At 48.7% G+C, this 14,847-nt stretch overlaps 2 protein-coding genes across 3 annotated transcripts in view; both read left to right on the plus strand.

The window, feature by feature from the left end:
- sdc3 (syndecan 3) overlaps nt 1–8,322 on the plus strand; it is a 16,429-nt gene extending 8,107 nt beyond the window's left edge. The window contains exons 2-5 of the mRNA XM_062486640.1: nt 969–1,065; nt 2,365–3,110; nt 3,714–3,936; nt 5,356–8,322. Of these exons, the coding sequence (XP_062342624.1) occupies nt 969–1,065; nt 2,365–3,110; nt 3,714–3,936; nt 5,356–5,522 (1,233 nt within the window). The 3' untranslated portion in view covers nt 5,523–8,322. The remainder of the gene's footprint in view (nt 1–968; nt 1,066–2,364; nt 3,111–3,713; nt 3,937–5,355) is intronic.
- Nucleotides 8,323–9,420: 1,098 nt separating this feature from the next.
- On the plus strand, nt 9,421–14,310 carry LOC134007044 (histone-lysine N-methyltransferase 2B-like). Of its 2 annotated transcripts, XM_062446198.1 has the most exons (9): nt 9,424–9,803; nt 10,351–11,126; nt 11,232–11,397; nt 11,483–11,589; nt 11,914–12,059; nt 12,134–12,255; nt 12,391–12,676; nt 12,958–13,358; nt 13,462–14,308. In XM_062446198.1, exons 1-9 carry the CDS (start codon nt 9,770–9,772, stop codon nt 13,896–13,898), a joined length of 2,475 nt encoding a protein of 824 aa, XP_062302182.1. In that variant the 5' UTR covers nt 9,424–9,769; the 3' UTR covers nt 13,899–14,308. The 2 variants fall into 2 exon arrangements, with proteins under 2 accessions (XP_062302181.1, XP_062302182.1); XM_062446197.1 differs by having other exon boundaries at nt 9,421–9,803; nt 10,351–11,397; nt 13,462–14,310.
- The last annotated feature ends 537 nt before the right edge of the window (nt 14,311–14,847 follow it).

Raw genomic sequence — 14,847 nt, forward strand, 5'->3', positions numbered from 1 at the left:
GACATTCTTTGATGTTCTTATTCTGAAGGAATTAATTAAACTGTTGAATCCTTTGTTTGTTTGTGTATGATGTGTTTATAATGATGATTGCTAGAAAAGTCTAGAACATGTTTTTCTGAGGGTGGGATTCAGGTTGGTAACAGATCACTAAATGTGAGTTGACCCCACACCACAGAGTGGTCATGTTGAGTGAATGGTTTACTGAATTAGGAGAGAATAAAGTGAAACTGAGAGATTAACTCTAAAGAGAACTTTGTTGAGGTCACTTACCCTGTGTAACCTATAGAACCCTGACTAAGGAGTTACCAATACACACACACACACACACACAGATCTTTCAACACATGTAATTTTCTGTACATGGAAACGATACATGCACACCACATACAGTATTCTCATTGTTCCATGAATTTCCATATAAATGGTTTGAGAAAAGTAGCTATCCATGTACAGATGGTTATCAGTTGGATCTGTCTTTGATTATGCCACAGACAGATTGTCAGAATAGCCACTACAGAAGTAGCACAACTATCTCCTGCCAAACTTTGGGCTTTAGATGCTGTGCTCTAGGACGATCCCTCCATGTTGCGTGAGGCAGACAGATGCAGAGTCCACTAATGGTACCTCTCTGCTTGCTTTAAGTGAAAGACGTGCGTGTGTGTGTGTAATCTTTGCATGTATAATCAAGCAAAGTGGTCACAATGACATAAACCAATGTAGAAGCATGCTAAAAAAAAAATTCTCCCTCTCTCCCTCCTATTCTTTCTCCATCTCTCCCTCCCTCTCTCTGTCCTATTCACTTTGTCCACCTCTTTTTCGACCCACTCTCTCTCTCTCTCCTATTGTCTTTCTCCATATCTCTCTCCTCCCCCATCCCTTTCCTCTCTCTCTCCTATTCTCTTCATCTCCCCCCTCCCTCCCTCCCTATCTATCTCTCCCTCCTCCCTATCTCTCTCTCTCTCTCCCAGGGGCAGACCTCGTGGTCCCCCTCTCCGGATCAGGAAGGTTCCTCTGGGAATGAGTTCTACGATGACGAAGACCTCTTCTCAGGCTCTGGCTCTGGCTGTGAGTATGTGTGTGTGGGAAGTGTGTGTTTGTGTGTGGGAAGTGTGTGTTTGTGTGTGTGGGAAGTGTGTGTTTGTGTGTGTGTGTGTGGGAAGTGTGTGTTTGTGTATGTGTGTGTGGGAAGTGTGTGTTTGTGTGTGTGTGTGTGTGGGAAGTGTGTGTTTGTGTGTGTGTGTGTGGGAAGTGTGTGTTTGTGTGTGTGTTTGTGTGTGTGTGTGTGGGAAGTGTGTGTTTGTGTGTGTGTGTGTGTGGGAAGTGTGTGTTTGTGTGTGTGTGTGTGTGTGTGGGAAGTGTGTGTTTGTGTGTGTGTGTGGGGGAAGTGTGTGTGTGTGGGAAGTGTGTGTTTGTGTGTGTGTGTGTGGGAAGTGTGTGTTTGTGTGTGTGTGTGTGGGAAGTGTGAGTGCGTATGAGTCTGTGTGTGTGTGTGTGTGTATACTCTCTGAACCCTTTGGATGTAAAGAGGTGACAGCTGCTGTGTTTAAGTCTGCTGCTGTGGTTCCCTCCCCCCCGATCGGTAGTCAGGCTAAACACAGGCACCAGGCACACCAACGCAAACGTACAGATCGCTCAAATAGACTGTAGTAGGTCATTCACATGCACAGACCAGATTTCCTACAGAAATAGGCTTCCTACACAAATAGAATTATAGAGACAGACACATATAGTCATGCACACACTCGAACACACACCCGCAGAACCAACACCCAGATTCCACCAGATTAAGTGATTTTATTTGCTGAAATCTGATTACTGGCTGTAGATCAGATGATCACACACAAACTGATGTGTGTGTGTTTGCCAGTCTGTCTTTAGGTCTATTCATGTAAGAATGATCTTAACTCGAATCACAGGTGCCCCATCATCTTTATTAGAGGTCTGTTGTTGTAGCTTCAGCAGGCCTCCCAGGATGACTCAGTCTGGCTCTTATATCAGTTCAAACACTGCGCCAGTGCCCTGCTAAATTACTGTTTAGCGCAAGGAGTGGCACAACACTGGTGTTGAGAAAACAGCAAAGCTAATGGCTTTGGTCAAACAGTGACATTGGCCTTTGGAATGCGAGGAGTTTGACCTGGTCCTGGGAACACTGTCTGGTGTAACAAAGACAGTGTTGTTCTGCGTATATATCAGTCTGCATCAGCTCTGTTTGATCTGCAACCCAAGAAGCCTCACTGACACAAGAGAGGCAAGAACTTGGTCATTGAATTCATGAGGGGAAAAGTCACTCAACAGCATCTCTCTCTCCCCCCCCTTCTCTCCCCACCTCTCTTTCTTTCTTTCTCCCTCCTCCTTTCTCTCCAGTTCCAGATCTGAAGCCGAGACCTACGGCTGCAGGAGTGGTTTTCACCACAGAGGAGCCCGTCCCGCTATCCACGACACAGGCCACTGGCCCCGCCCCCTCAGCGCCCCCCGCCGCCGAGCCCAGCCCCAACTCCGACCCCACGACCCCACTGCCCACCGAGGCCGAGGGAGAGAGCGGGGCGGATTGGGAGCGGGATAGGGAGCAAGAAAGGGAGAAGGAGAGGGAGAGGGAGAGAGAGAGAGTCCGAGAGCTGGAGCGAGAGAGGGAGAGAGAAAAGGAGAGGGAGCGCGAGAGGGAGAGAGAACGTGAAAGAGAGAGGGAGAGAGAGAGGGAGAGGGAGAGGGAACGAGTGAGGGCAGCGCAGAGCACCGTCTCCCCGAAGTCGCCCGATGCCGTTCCCGTGGCGACCACCGGCTCTACCGTTCCCACCGCGGAGTCCGCCATGCCGTCTAGTGGGCTGGAGGACCTGGTCACCACAGAAGAAGATGAGGATGTCTACATCTCGCCAGAGCCCAGCACATCCTATCCCGACATACCTCTGGACACCACCACAGAAGAAGACATGCCCACCACAACAGAGGCCACACCCGAACCTACGACAACTCCACCCCTGCCCACCACCGCCGAGCCCTCCACAGCAGTCAAAACCAACGCGCCCTACAGGCCGAGGGCCCCGGTGACCACGCCCTCTCGGGCGACTCCCACGGAACGGACGACACCCCCCCCACCGCCCTCCACAACACAGGTGGGCTTGGTTAGCAACAGACACCAGCACAGGTCAACATCACCACCAACAGAGTTAGGTGGTCGAGGTGGTCGTTCGTTGCGTGGTTGTGTTTTGTGTGGTTGACTGTTTGCCAGCGGTCGTCAGACTGCTGCCGTACGGGCTGCTTCTATGTTGAAGGTTTATCACTGCATCTCAGATCTGGATGGCTGCATGGAACAAGCCCTTATATAGTTAATGGCTACTACTTAGAGTAGAGCTAGTTTCTGTGATCTGACAGAATGATTCTGCAAATGCGTACCCACATTTTATAGCCTTGTATTGACTATTTCTGTGGTTAGCTCCAAGGTTAATTACACAGTGCTGTTTTGGAGTTTATTTAAATCTTGACATTTTCAAGACACAGACTCTCATTGTGTAAATGTTGTCTGGAACAGGAACTAGGAAAAGTGATTTTATTGAGGTTTGGATGAATATCAAGACAGACATAAGGCAACCAATGAAGTTACACTTTTAACATCTCTCCTTTTCCCTCTCTTTTCAACCCTCCTTAACTCCCCCCATCTTCCCTCCCCCCCTCTCTTCATCTCCATGTTTCCCTCCCACCCCCCACCCCCTCCCTAGGCGCGCCCGGAGGAGGGTAATAATGAGGTGGGGGTCGTGGGACCCAGCGGAGATTTCGAGATCCGTGAAGAAGACAGGAGGCAGAACAACAACGAGCTGGGGCGAGACCGGAGCCTGGACGTGGGGGCGGGGCCTGACCTGGTGGGCAACACGGTGGACACAGGAAGCTCCGCCGCCCAGCTACCCCAGAAGAACATCCTGGAGAGGAAGGAGGTTCTGATAGGTAGGACTGCTTGTCAATCACTCGGACACGGGAGGGTGCACAGTTTGCGTGACATTTTTTTTCTGGTGGTCTATCTACTGGCCACCATTGTCCATCTGTCTGTCTGTCTGTCTGTCTGTCCATCTCCTTGTCTGTCTGTGTTTGCCTGGATATCGCCTGGATAGTACCAACTATAGGTTACTTACTGTAACGTAGCTCACCTAAGCACACCTGACCTCAATACACCTGAGTATCGTAGCACCCTCCTGCCTCACCCTCCACCCTCCTGCCTCCACCCTCCAGCCTCCTGCCAACAGAAGTAGTCTCCTCTTGTTCTCACCCTGGGTGAGGCACCAAGGATCCACTGGTCTAACAGTTGAACATGATCAAATCTGAGGGTGTTTCAGAAGTAAAGATGGGAAGATCAGTGAATCAGTGCCCGTCTGAGAACAAGCTGTGTTAGTCTCGGATAGTCTCACTACCTCTCTATCTCTCCCCTGTCTTTCTCCCTCCCTCCCTCTCTCTCCCTACCTACCTCCCTCTCCTCTCTCTCTCCCTGTCGCTCTCTCTCTCTCTACCTTCCACCCTCTCTTTGTCTCATTCTCTTTCTATCCGTTTCAGTTTTATCTGATCTGATTGGCTCTCTGTCTTCTCTCCAGCTATTCTGATTGGTGGGCTGCTGGCTGTGGTTTTCGCTGACTTCCTGGTCATCGGTAAAGAGCAGGAACCAGCAGGCTTTAGCGTGTACCTGTGGTAGTCACACAGGGATAAAAAAAAAAACACAACACGGCTTGTATCTATGGCTGGTTGTGGCACATTACCACAGTGTGTCAGAATCACACCTGGGTCAAATAGCAAAGTCGTCTCAAAAGTGCAAACTGGTACGCGCCCCGTCTGCTTTGCAAGCAGACCAAGCACACAAAGGATTTGAAAGATAAACAGATTCTATTTTGATCCAGGTCTGGTAGGAAAGGCACTTATATATTGATGTTGTAAGAAAGAACATTCCAATGTTATTGTATTTGTTAAGGAAGATAACAAACTGTTCAGGATGTTTGCAATTTTCCTTAGAAAGATTTAATGGTATATTTACCTTTTTTGAGGCACAGTTATTAACATGAATTAACATAAACTAGTAACACACCGCTCGTACATTTTGATATTGTGAGCCTAGCCTAGATTAAGCTGTCTCTAGCTTCTACAGGCCTTTGCTTTGTGTTGAAGTGTTTAGAAGTGCTTTTAGGTCATGCGTGTTTAGAATTGATAGTAGATTGCAGTGTTTAAAAACAAAACAATGCAAGACAACTGTGAGGTGGTTGCTAATAGCATTTTTGTCTCGTCCTGTTTTGTGTTTGCCTGATAACCTGTGTCTATGAGCCTATTCAACACTATTTCCCTCAAGTTTTGACCTATTTCTCTCTCTTCCTCTCTCCCTCTCAGCGGTGATTGTGGGAGGTGTAGTTGGAGCTCTGTTCGCTGCCTTCCTGGTGATGCTGCTGGTCTACAGGATGAAGAAGAAGGACGAAGGAAGCTACACGTTAGAAGAGCCCAAACAGGCCACCGTTACCTACCAGAAACCAGACAAGCAGGAGGAGTTCTACGCATAACCTGAGCAGAGAGACACAGAGAGAGAGAGAGTGAGAGAGAAGAAGTGAGAGAGTGTGAGAGAGAGGGAGAGAAACGGGAAATGGGGAGAGAGAAATAGAGCTTGGCTCGCCACTCAACCCCTCTTCTCTTCCTCCCTCCCTCCTTCCCTTCCTCACCTCCACCCTCCCCGTCCCTCTCTCCTCTCCTCCTTACCAGTCCCTCTTGAGAGTGCCTATCTCTCTGTGGACTCTGAACTTTCTTTTCAACAAAAAAAAAGATAAAAAAAGATAAAAATATATCAGCAGAAAAAATAACCATAAACACATACACAAAACAGTTTTTTTTCAGTAAATGTTGTTATTAATATTATACAAATTATCGTTCTGATGTTATGAAAATGATTTCGTAAAAACACAAGCTCTTAACCTGTGTTCCAGCACAAAGTTCCTCTTCTATTCCACAGAGCGAATGAGATAGACAGACAGAGGGTCGGGGTGAGAGGACTATGGAGAGACAGAGAGAGGAGGGGTGAGATGGGGAGAAAGAGAGAGGAGGGGTGAGATGGGGAGAAAGAGAGAGGAGGGGTGAGATGGGGAGAAAGAGAGGGAGACAAAGGAAGAAGAAGAGAAGAGGCGTATAACCCGCCCTTAACCCAAACACATCAAGTATCTGATTGGCCACACAGAGACAGAGACAGGGGTCAAAGGTGAAAGGAAAGGTCTCTTTGTGCCTTCCATCCTTCTGGTGCTCACACACACACACATACCCCCCCCCCCACACACACACACACACACTCACCCGCCCGCACGCACACACAAACACACATACCCACACACATGTCTGCTAATGGCTCTGACCCCTCTCTCTGTGCTTGGCCAATCAGAACAGGGATCTCAACCCTCAGTTAACATTCTCCCAGTCTCAGGAGAATGTTTTGGAAACATTCGCGTAGCAAGCAAAGGATGCTGGTGCTAACACACAGTTAGCAGTGAATCTACTCCTCTAAGCTGTACAAAGATGACTAGTTATGGATAGTAATAATAATCAATAATATATCAATGTTCCAGGCTGGATGGTAAAAAATAATAATGATAATAATAATACGTCAATGGGAGGATGTGTATTTAGCAGTTTTAAAGGTTTATATGTAAATATGAGCATATCTTTCTTTCATCACTCTAACCATTTGCATGATCATGAAGAGCTTCTATCGAATCACATTCATTACCTAAATGAGCTGTGCTCTCGTCCACACACACATCGCACGCACGCAAACACTTCCATACACGTGCACACACACACACACACTTACACACACACACACACACTTACACACACACACACACACACACACCCACACAGGCACTGGCACACAAACACAAGTATAGTCATATCATCTGATGTACATTAACTTTCAAACACTCGCTCTAAATATCAGAACAATCTTTATCATCATCATCGTCGCGAGTGATATGAGTGAGTCTAGGTGGTTTCAGTATGTTATTGATTAGTTTTCAATCAGTTGCTGGTTGGTTAGCGTTTGGTCTATTGTGTATAAGCACAACTATGTATCCATACATCTAATCCCCTTGCATGCTCACTTTCTTTGTGTTTCACCATTGGCTGTCTGTTTAAAGGGAGAGGGCCATTGGGACTGAGGGAGGGGTTAATACAGGAAGTGAGGCTCCGAGAAGATCTTACCTTCCAGCACAGATCTGGGACCAGCTAATCTGTAGCTATTCTGATGAGCCGAGATCAGTGAGAAGGGGGGGGGCCGCTTCATTCATCACAGGGGGCCTCTCTGGCTCTGAGGGGGGAGGGGAGGGGTTAGGAGGGGGTTGTGCTTCTATCTAAGATTGTAACAATAACCACACCAGTGTGACTGGACTAGTAGCTTACTATACTCAGTACTGTAGAACAACTGCATGGGAGTTAAACTATACTAGTCTTGGTGTGTGTGTGTGTGTGTGTGTGTGTGTAACTGAGGGGTGTGTACAAGGTGGAATGTATTGTGTGTAGGTATTCATTTACCTGCTCCAGCAGTTCAGATGCTCTTCCATTGTCAGGTAGTCATACCTGTCCCCCTCACCAGAGTGTGGAGTTCACCTGACACCCAGCTCCTGTGTGTGTGTGTGTGTGACAGTGTGTGTGTGACAGTGTGTGTGTGCACCTCACCAGCCCTCTCTACCCACTTTTGTGTACTTCCCCTGGTGTGTCCTCTCTGTTTAGGCAATAGACGCCACACCGATTTCACACCAGACTCTTGTTCCCACTCACGAGTCTGTGCAGGTGTGTTAGTGTGTGCACGCTTGTGTGTTGAGTCTGTTCACCGCTGAATGTCGGACCGTCTGTCCATCGCAGCAGATGTCACACACTGACTGTGTCTCTCACCGTCTCGTCTGTTTGTGGTCTGTAGCAGGACAGACCAACTGACACGAGATTCCTTCCTCACAGGCAGGAATGATCTCAACAACGTACTGTCTTTTCTAAAGTTACCTTCAAATTGTGTTTGTACCCATTTTAAGCCTGCATAGCCAAATAAGAGAGGTGTGTATGTGTGCACGCGTGTGAGTGTGTGTGTCGGAGGGCGTGTGCGTTTGTGAGTGAGTGAGTGTGTGTGTGTGTGTGTGTGTGAAGCCTACAGAGGCTGCACTACTCTGTGTTTGCTGTTACCCATCCTGTTTTTATACATTTGCATTTTTTAAGGCTGAGTTTCTGTCATTGGCTTAGTGAGCGAGAGGAGGCGGACCCTCCATGCCACAGCCCTGTCACTAATCTGCCACTCTGTTCCAAATAAAAGACCTGATTGGGTAAACTTTGTTTCTCTGTGAATTTATTGGCTGTGTGATAACTAATGTGCATATCCTGCTAAAACAAATGTTGCTAAAAGGCACTTTCTCATATACACTGGTAATATACTATAATATACTTTTAAATCTATGATCTCATTTTATTTTGAATGTATACAAGCTACCATAAACAAAACTTTATTGAGTGGACTTTCCAACATATTTAGTTTCACTTTCAGAGTAAGCATGGGGACACATTCAACTTAATATTAAATGGTTCCAAAGTCCATCAAAGCTTGAACTGGAACTCAAATAAAAAGTCCCCTGTTCCATTAAGATTCAACTAATGAATTCAATTTACTAAGTATTAAGTTAGATAAGATTTGCCTGGAGGTCAAATCTCAGTCCAGTCCATCCACCCCAGAGCACTCTGAGGAGATAGAGAGAGGGGGAAGGGAACGGGGATTAGGAAGAGAGAGAGAGAGACACAGAGAGAGAGAGAGAGACACAGAGAGAGAGAGAGAGAGAGAGAGAGAGAACAGGATCGAAGGCCAGGGAGGCGTAGAAAAGAAGAAGGCTTTTGAAAAATAAAGGGGAGAGGGCCTAAAGATTTGGCAGTTCTGCTGGCTTTCATTCCTCCCCCCATCTACTTGGATTCTACACCGAGACCTGGTGGAAAATCAAACAAGGAACTGACTAAAACAACGGTGCATTTAATCGAAGGAAGGATTGTTAACAAGCAGTACTAAGATGCCTGAGGGTCATATTGTCATTGCTGCCTAACCCTGTTAAACTGTAAAGATTGGAGAATAGATTTGATACAAAAATACCCTGTTGTTGAAGGAAAGAGATACTTCATGAATGCTCTAATGTGTCTGTGTTTCAGGAGAAAGTTATTAAGTTATGATACATATATATGTATATCATATGGCAGTGTTCAGTTACATATTATGTTTAGCGATGTGAATAATATGAAACTGATACAGAGATTAATTTGAGTGCGGTGTGACAACTGGTTAAACAAGGTAGTCGGAGAGAATTCCGACTGATTAGCGCACCGTCTGGTGGATAATACTCGTAACTACATCAGTCAATGTATGACTGGGTCAGAAACATCAAACGAATTTGTTTTTATTCTTTCACAACCTAAATGTTCTTGTATATGTACAGAATATAATATTATCTAGACGTATATGTACATCAATTCAAAGTTCACGTGCGACCGTACAATTTGAAATAGCTTTTAGGCTACATTTAGTTTTTACAAATCTCCAGATGTTTCTGGATTGGAATTCTGATTGGCCTGCTCAACCTTTCATCTTCACGTGATGATCAACTTCACAGCTAGCTAATTTTGTCAATCAATCAGACTACCTTTGCCTTCAGTCTGAATAATTCGTTTTCTTTTTCTAATAACACGGACACTTAATGGAATGTCTATTACCACTATGAACATATAATTTAATTTGTGATTCGTGATGGATGAAAGCCGTGAGACAGTCGGAGATTTCGGTAAGGAGGAAATTTATGTATTATTTCGGAGCAAATTGAATAATTGGTTTACTGTTCGAGACAACAGACACAATTGCTTTATTATACTAGCTAATTGGTTTGATGCATACGTCAACCTGGAAGTGTTTGTAAAATATGTTTTCGCATTGTCATTGAAACTTTTGAAAGCAAGAGAACTGTTGACCCAAACTGGTCAAAGTTTGGTTATTTTTTAAAGCAAATTGAGCTAGGTTAATTAGCTAACAGGTGAGGTGACGTTGACTTCACACAACTAATATTATGACACGACTGGAGTCACGAGCCCCTCAGGAACAAACGTTGTCAAGCTTAAAATGCCGATATAGTCATATACGTCTAATGTTGCGGTGCCAAGAAAAAAAAAAAAAACTTTACACAAACGTCTATTGTTAAGACATATTACATCAAGACATTGAACCGAAAATCTTCACATGCTACAATTGAAATTCTTTGATAAGCAGTTTAGTCTCTCTGTGTGTGGCTGGGGAATAAGTGTGTGACACCTAGTACACATTGTGCCCTTGTACAGACTGCCCTAGCCTACTGTGTGAAGAGTTGGAAGGTGTGGAGGAAAATGGCCACGGAGACAACAAGACACAGGATGAGGAGGATGGAGAGAGAGGGGGAGAGAGGGAGAGAGAGGGTGTGAGAGAGGGAAGGACTGAGAGGGAGAGGGGAGGAAGAGAGAAGGAAAGAAGGAGAGACGTCGCCAGGGGAGAGGGAGATGAGACAGAGACAGGAGTGGAAGTGGAGGAAGAAGAGGGAGAACATGGGGAGGAGGAGAAGGAAGGGGAGGAAGAAACAAATGGAGTGATCATTGATGAAGGGGGCGTACATGGAGCGGAGGAGAGAGCGGAGGAGGGGAGTGAGGGAGGTGACGCACGTGAGTCCGCTGTCACTGAGAAAGGAGAGGAGGAGGAAACGCTAGATTTCCAGAAGGGAGATGAACAGATGGACGGCAGGACCAAGACTTTCTGGATCGGCAGCGAGAGCGCTGACGTCAAGGAAGCGGCGTGGGGCGGCGTGGACAGGGATGGCGGCGAAAGAGAACGAAAGTTCGAAGACGGAATACTGCTGGAACTGACCTCGGTGAATCCTGAAGGCCTGGCCGAGTCCTCCGCCGTCATTGGACCAAGCTGTGACCTATCAGACTCTGGCTACCTGAGCTGTGAGCCAGGACTCTACTGCCCTCCTGGCCCGCTCCTCTATCCCCCACCACCCCAGCCCAGCCCATCTGGCACCAGCCCCCCCCCCAGCTCCCTCCTCCCTGACCTCCCCCCTCCTCCACCCCCTCAGCACCTGCAGGTGAGCGCAGAGGAAACGAGGGGCAGGGGGTATCCTTTAGTGCGTTCATCTCAATGTTCCCGCTTTGAAACTGTCGACCTGAGAGACCTGGTGTCGCCCGCTCAGGTGACTCAGGTGTACGCCACCCGCCACGCCGTTCACTTCAGAGCGAGGAGGAGGCGGGGCCAGGAGCCGCCCTTCCCCATGTTGCCGGTGGTAACTGTTGCCGAGCCTACGGACCCGGCCCTGGCCCCGCAGCCCAAGAAGAAAACACGCACGCTCTACAGCATGGGTGAGGACAGTGTGTGTGTGTGTGTGTGTACGTTTGCATGAATTTGTGTTGATCTTCTGAATGATGTGTGTGTGTGTGTGTGTAGATCAGCTAGAGCAGTTGGAGAGTATGTTTCAGGAGGAACACTATCCAGACGCAGAGAAGAGGAAAGAGATTGCCGCCACAGTGTGTGTCACCCCTCAGAGGATAATGGTTAGTAAAGCTCTCCTCTCCTGGGGGACTGAGGCCAAGAGATCAGGTAGAACTGACAGAATCGCCCAGACAGGTTGAGGAGGAGGTGGCTGTAAGTCTGTTCCACTTTGTCAATATCTCTGCCTCTCTCTCTCTCTCTCTCTCTCTCTCTCTCTCTCTCTCTCTCTCTCTCTCTCTCTCTCTCTCTCTCTCTCTCTCTCTCTCTCTGCCTCTCTCTCTCTCTCTCTGCCTCTCTCTCTCTGCCTCTCTCTCTGCCTCTCTCTCTCTGCCTCTCTATCTGCTTCTTGCTCTCTCTCCCCCTGTGCCCCTCTCTCTCTCTCCCAGGTGTGGTTCCAGAACCGGAGAGCTAAGTGGAGGAAGGTAGAGCGTTCCTCCTCAGCCAAACCAGAACACAAACAGAGCCGTAAGCACCGCAGCAGCCCTCGCACCGGCCACTACCCGCTTCTGGCCCCGCTGGACCCTCTCACCAGGTCAGTGTCCCCGGGGGGCTGACCTACAGGGGTTGGACCCAGGTTAGTGCTTCTCTTGATGCTTCTCTTTGTAGGGGTGCAGCATTTTCCGGAAACATCGCCCCTGCGCCTCCTCCCCCTGCAGCCCCCCTGCCCAGCCCCCCCAAAAGCTTGCCCTCCTACAGTGCCCTACTAGCCAGCCTACAGAGTCCTACAGGTACCACACAAACACACACACACACACACACACACACGCATGATTACCATGCAAAACTTGGATAAAAGATTGTGTGGATTATCGTTTTGGCTAATTTCCCTCTGTGTGTGTGTGTGTGTGTGTGTGTGTGTGTAGGGAGAGGGGCAGGTCCAGCGGGGCATCAGTCTGTGCCACAGGGGGGGCACGGAGCGTCAGTGGAGACCTGCCCCCCTCCCATGGTGAGCCCGCCCCCTCTACGGCGGGCCAGCCTGCCTCTCGTCGGCAACTACAACCCCCTGAACACTGCGCCCCCTCTCCACAACGCCCCCGCCCCCACCCCCTCGTCCTTCTTCCTGGACATGCTGGAGGGCAGCTCCTCCCTCCCCCATGCCGATCCCCCCGCTCGAGAACCCCAGGGGCTCAGCCTACAGACAGAGTCTGGGTCAGTACGGCACAGTAACACAAGATGATTACTATCACAATATCACTGGGTTAGCTTGCGAAACCCCAAACAGGGGACTTAATGTCAAACGATGACAGTTCTGGTGAGCTGATAGGACGGTCGCACTGACAATGGCTCTGCATGCAACACACCGTTTTTTCTAGAATAACCAGTAGTGTTACACCCAGAATGACCTGTGTCATACTGTGTACATGACACCGAAATCTCTTTGACTTTGAGTTTAACTTTGTCATAAGGTGACGTGTTTTTCTCATCCTCAGCTCTCTGTTTGACTATGGGGAGTCCCTGGGCCATCAGAGCGGCTCGTTATCCTACCAGCTCCAGCCCTCCTACCAGGCCCAGAACCACAGCCAGAACCACAGCCAGAACCACAGCCAGAACCACAGCCAGAACCACAGCCAGGCCCACAGCCAGGCCCACAGCCAGGCCCACAGCCAGGCCCACAGCCAGGCCCACAGCCAGGCCCAGGCCTCTCTCCCTCGCCTGGCCTACCTCAACCCCTCCCCCTACCTCCCTCCCAATCCCTCAGAGTCCAACCCCGCCTCCTACCTCACCTTTGGGTCTGGTGGAGGAGGCGGGGTGGTGACCTATGGCGGCGGAGGCCCCGCCTACTTCCAGTCCCAGAGTGGAAGCCAGATCGTGCTGCAGTCCGGACCACATGGTGAGTCGCCGAGAGACAGCCCTCTCAGATCGAGATCCTTAGAAAGACATGCCTCTGGTTTTACTCTCTGTCTCTCTGTGTGTGTGTGTGTGTGTGTCTCTAGGGGGAATTGCAGCATACCAGACCTACCCGTGGGGTGAGGTATACAGCCAGCCAGGCATGTTCCAGCGAGCTTCGTGTCCTCAGTACTCAACCAGAGACCACGTGACAGCCTCCGCCTCCTCCTCCTCCTCCTCCTCCTACCCCTACACGGCCTCCGTTCCCAATCTGCTGCCCCACCCAAACTACCCCAGAGGGGGGCTCGGCCCCCCACACCCCCAGAGACCCGCCGCCAACACCACCGCCTCCATGTCCGCCCCGCGGCCCCCGTTCTCCAGAGCCGACGGCGCCCTGCCCAAAGCGGGCCCGCCTCTGGTTCCTCACGTGAGCCCCGCCCTCCCCGAACCCCCCCTGGAGCCCCCCTGCCTGAAGGCGGAGTACGACAGCCCCAGGGAGGTCCACAGCCATTTCCAGTGTGACTTCTCCCCCATCCACTTTTGACCGTGTGTTTTTTGGTCGTTGTAAGAACGTGCTGATGCTCCTCTTAGATCTTTGAGATCTTTTCACTGTTGTTCCAAAGGTTCCGGAATCTAATTTATGTGTGTTTGGTTGTTAGTGTTCTATTTGTGTGTGTGTTTTTGGTTTTTGCATATTGGAGAGTAAAAGTAGTATTCAAGTTTTTGTTTAGATTACAGGGTTTAGATTACAGGGTTAATTGTTTAGATTACAGAAAAAGACCGTTTTATTTCCTCTTAAGCCATTTAAGGGTTGATGACCGTGTTTAGCCACTAGAGTGTGCCATTCTCCGTGTAAGAGATCACAATGTTGAACATTACAGTATCTTGCCTCCCTCAAAGGATGTGTTTGTCTGTGTGTCTGTTAACTAGCGATCCAAACAACATCTCAGTTTATCCATCTCCCTTCTTCTCCTCTTATCAAAGATATTTGGTGTCCAGTTTGCTTTGAGTTTGATTTGACCTTGAGGGAATTTTAAAAGGGAGGATTTAATCATTGAAGAGAGGGCTGGTTGATTAGATGGGGAGGGGGGGGGGGAGGGGGGAAAGGAATACATATGTATGAGGTGAGGAGGGTGAAATGTGAACTCGAGATGAGGAGGGTGTTGATAGAGGTGGGAGAGGGCTTGGTCTAGGGAGGACGGGGGGGCTGGGGGGGGGGGGGCTGGGGGAGGGGAGGAATGTGTTTAGATCTGGTGTTAACACAGAGACCATGGTTATGTAACTTCTGTATTTAGTTTTTTTTAATGAACCTCTCTTCCTGCTCACTTGCTACCAAGCTGTTGCTGTTGGCAGGAGAGGTGATGTAGAACCTCCACACACACACACACACACACACACACACACACACACACACACACACACACACACACACACACACCACCACACACACACCCTCATTTTGGATACAAAATTAGAAAATGCACTAATGTGAG

Source organism: Osmerus eperlanus, chromosome 20, assembly GCF_963692335.1.
Source record: "Osmerus eperlanus chromosome 20, fOsmEpe2.1, whole genome shotgun sequence".
NCBI lineage: Eukaryota > Metazoa > Chordata > Actinopteri > Osmeriformes > Osmeridae > Osmerus > Osmerus eperlanus.